The sequence below is a fragment of the Bactrocera tryoni genome, chromosome 3, assembly GCF_016617805.1.
Source record: "Bactrocera tryoni isolate S06 chromosome 3, CSIRO_BtryS06_freeze2, whole genome shotgun sequence".
NCBI classification, from domain to species: Eukaryota; Metazoa; Arthropoda; class Insecta; order Diptera; family Tephritidae; genus Bactrocera; species Bactrocera tryoni.
The window spans coordinates 70,801,379-70,805,255 of record NC_052501.1 but is presented as its reverse complement, the minus strand read 5'-3'; the positions used below and the strand labels follow the sequence as shown (position 1 = coordinate 70,805,255).

Genomic DNA, 3,877 nt, shown 5'->3' with positions numbered 1-3,877 from the left:
CTGTTAATAAAAACAAATATTTAATTTAAAAAATTCACTAGAACTTGATTGTGGTTGGTCAGTTTGTATAGCAGCTATATGCTATAGTGGTCTGAGCTGAACAATATTTTCGGAGAATGTAGCGTTGGCTTGAAAAATATTCTATGCCAAATTTCGCGACTATATCTCATCAAATAAAGAAGTTTTTCATATAAGCACCTTATTTTCAACGGTCAGTTTGCATGACAGCTATATGCTATAGTCGACCGATTTGAACAATTTCTCTGCAGATTATAGCATTGTCTTGGAAAATAATCCGTGCTAAATTTCTTGCAGATATCTTGTAAAATAAAAAAGTTTTCCATACAAGAGTGTGATTTTTACCGATCAGTTTGTATGGCAGCTAACTCTTTTAATGCTTCGATATCAACGATTTTGAAAAATAAGTAGCTTATTGTAGAGGAAAGGACGTTTACAAAATTTCAAGTCGATATCTCTGAAACCAATCAATTATATATACCCACACTTTATAGGGTCTCCGACGTTCGCTTCTGTGTAGCAGCAGCAGTTTTATTTGAAGATTTTCCTTGTCTTTGATTACTTGGCCTTTTCTGCTATTTTTCAAACTGACACAGTTATCCACTTTCTACTTACGCTACACGCAACATATCAACGCAGGTAATTCTATGTATGCTCATGCGTGTGTATGGGTGTTTATGTTTGCTCAGCACCTCGGGCATTTGCCTACAAACTTGGCCAGCCAACCAGCCTTATGTCCGCCTAGCCAACTAACAGCCGCTTGGCCGCTTTGTGTTACCTGCTTGACCACTCGCCATATAAGTTTCTTGTTACCGCAAACACTTTATATGCATATGAAAGTCAACAACAACAATAAGGCAACAGTAAGTTTGATATCTAAAACCAATCAGCGTGTTAAATGTTGCGTTAAACGCATTAGACACCAGCGTTCGATGGCTGAAATTGGGTCAAAGTTTAAGAAATGTGCATATAATTATTCATACAAGTGTATATATGTTTATATGTTCATATAAGTATATATGTTTGTACATATATATATATATATATATATGTCTAAACGTCAGCTTCTTATGATTTTATTGTCATTTCTGTTATTTTCTTTTTTGTTAACATCACTGTGTAGCATTAATGTAGCGTTTCTGTTATAACCCTCTAATGCATGAATTTTTGTTTCGACTGTGATTTTTATATTAGACTATATTCAGGTCTGTGAAGACGAATCTGATGTTAGTTTTTCGATTTGTCAATTTGTGTACCTTTTACAGGTAAAATAAAAATCCCGCCTCAAGGCGGACCTATGCATTAACCCTTATTGTTCATATAAATTTATGTTTTCATTTCTTCTTTATTGTGATATTTGAAAAAACAATCTTTTGCCGTTGAATTGCATAAATTAATTTTACATTTAATGCAAAATGCCTGAGTTTCTGATTTGCATCCACGAAATTTGTAACATTTTTTTGCCTGAGCGGTCCAAAAACTTACACCAGTGTCCTATTTGATCGTATCTTATATTTTCTGATAGGTGATACGTCTTTTTAGCTTTTGGTGGAGGTGTTAAAGACGATGGACGACCACGTTTTACAGGTTTTGTCGAACCAATCAAACAAAGTGTTTCTGCCACTTCTGATCTGAAGTCAGGAAGTTTACACTTTAGGACGTCCTTATTTAGTCGGTTATAAAGACAATATGCATTCACCATACTCACGTCCAGCATGTGGTAAAATAATTTATTTGTCCATTTTCTGGTTTTCATTTTTATGTGGTATCGACCAATCAATCCGTCAACCAAATCCACACCACCCATATGCTGGTTGTATTCTTTCACAATAGCTGGACAATCCACCTCAACATTTTGTTTCAATTTTCGATCCCAACGATTTGCCTTTAAGGAATATGAACTTTCATTATGTACAATTGCATCTGTTCCTACGTAGGTGGATAACAGACGAACTGCTCTTGTGTCGTACCACAAAACGCTGCTTATGTCTACTCCAAAAACACTTCCCACGTATTCTTCATTATACCCACGTGCTACTTTTTTTGATTGCAGCTCTGCGTCTGTGGAAAGTTTTATATTTGGTACTCGATTTCCTCGCACTGTACCTAAACTGTGAATTCCGCGACTTCTCATATATATAATAGCAATCCCAATGAGGTATAAAAGTTGTCAAAGTAAATAATATGATTGGCATTGTTTGGTATGACTTGTGACAACCTAACTACAACATTGGATGCAGCACCAAGATCTGGACAATTTGGCAAAATTTTGTTATCGCCGGCGCCACAATAAACTTCAAAGGAATACGAATATCCAAAGGAATCGCAAATCACGAATAGTTTCGCTCCCCATTTGTGAGGTTTTGCTGGCATATATTGCCTCACTGGGTTTCCACTCATTTTCGTGGCACACATTTGCTCATCAACGCAAAGTCTCTGCCGCATTGGAACTGAAGAAAAACGTTGGTTGAAATGTTTTACTAGCGGCCTTATTTTATACAAGAGGTCATAACCAGGTTGACCTTTCTCTATACGAGACGCATCATTATTGAAATGCAAGTGGTTTCTAATTTCTTCAAATCGATTGCATGTCATGGATAAACGTATCGGATCTAATCCGTATTGTCCCCAATATGAGCGACTGTTAGGAAAGCGATAAACAGACGTAAACAACAATATTCCCAAAAACTTACGCAGCTCTTGGTGATCGATACAAAACTTTGAAGATATATCTTTTTGCTTGGCATACAAGTTCATCTGTAAGGCTATTGCCTGCAAAATTTTTATTAAAAATTTAATAAACTGTTATATATTAGAAATTACCTTCAGAAAGTCTTCGGTCACAAAATATGCAAAGCAGTCGTAAGGTGTTTTTAAACATTTTAAAAAATCCGGCATGTCCTGGCCTTGAAAAGCCAAATCTGCAACACTCAGCTGAAGTTTTTTCTTCTTCCAAAGAATCGATCTTATCGCACTCATATCGTTTCTCAAATCACTTGCAGCTGGTAGGACTCCGATTTTTTCTTGCGATTCTAATGCTTTGTGCACAGAACGTGTCACTGTCGACGGTAAGAATACACTAGAAGTAACGTCACAAACAGGCAATGGAGGAATCGGTGGCAGCTCAATTATTTCAGCATTTTCTTCAAAGTCTGTCACATTCAAACTGCATTCGATTGCGTTTCGCATCATTTCTGAGGAGTTTAGCATTGCATCAATGATCGTATCATTTTCCGGTAGTGAGTAGGTTGGATCCATATCAGAATCGTCACTATCAAAATCGCATTCATTGTCGGAAGTATCAGTTACCAATTGCGACTCTTCGAAATATTGTCGAATTTCTTCATCCGTCATATGGGTCTTAGAATAACGCGACATATCTGATTATTATTCAATAATAAAATAAGAAAAATTTTCAATTGTATCACAAATATTTCATTTTACTGGAAAAAGGTAGGCAGCGCAATGCATGAGTCCGCCTCAAGGCGGAGTTCAATATTTTCGAATTTACTCACCTGCTATTAGTTTTTTTATTATAAATCGAACACTATCATAAAGAGCACAAAATTCCACACCCGTAAGTATTTTTTTCAACTTGAAACGACACAAGAATTTATATTTCTTGTTGTTCAGAAAATTGTGTTGATTGCAAAAATAATTAAATTGGCGGGAAAGTGCTAATCTGTCACTTCAAATTGACAGTACGTCAAAACTAGAAGTAGTATTGCCAATCTGAAAAAACCATTACGTAAGTTGAACTTTAAGCGTTCTTTTGAAAAAAAATCCGAATTTTAATATTAAAAGAAATATTTTATATCTGATTTTGAAAACACCCCGTCTGTAGGCAGGCATATGCACT

The 3,877-nt window shown here is 35.8% G+C and overlaps 1 protein-coding gene across 1 annotated transcript; it reads right to left on the bottom strand.

Moving 5' to 3' along the window:
• Window positions 1-2,630: 2,630 nt before the first annotated feature.
• LOC120770750 lies at window positions 2,631-3,432 on the bottom strand. The gene is made up of 3 exons (XM_040098337.1): window positions 2,842-3,432; window positions 2,712-2,790; window positions 2,631-2,659 (listed from the first exon to the last, which is right to left on the bottom strand). Exons 1-3 carry the CDS (start codon window positions 3,394-3,396, stop codon window positions 2,631-2,633), a joined length of 663 nt encoding a protein of 220 aa, XP_039954271.1. The 5' UTR covers window positions 3,397-3,432.
• Between the last annotated feature and the right edge of the window lie 445 nt (window positions 3,433-3,877).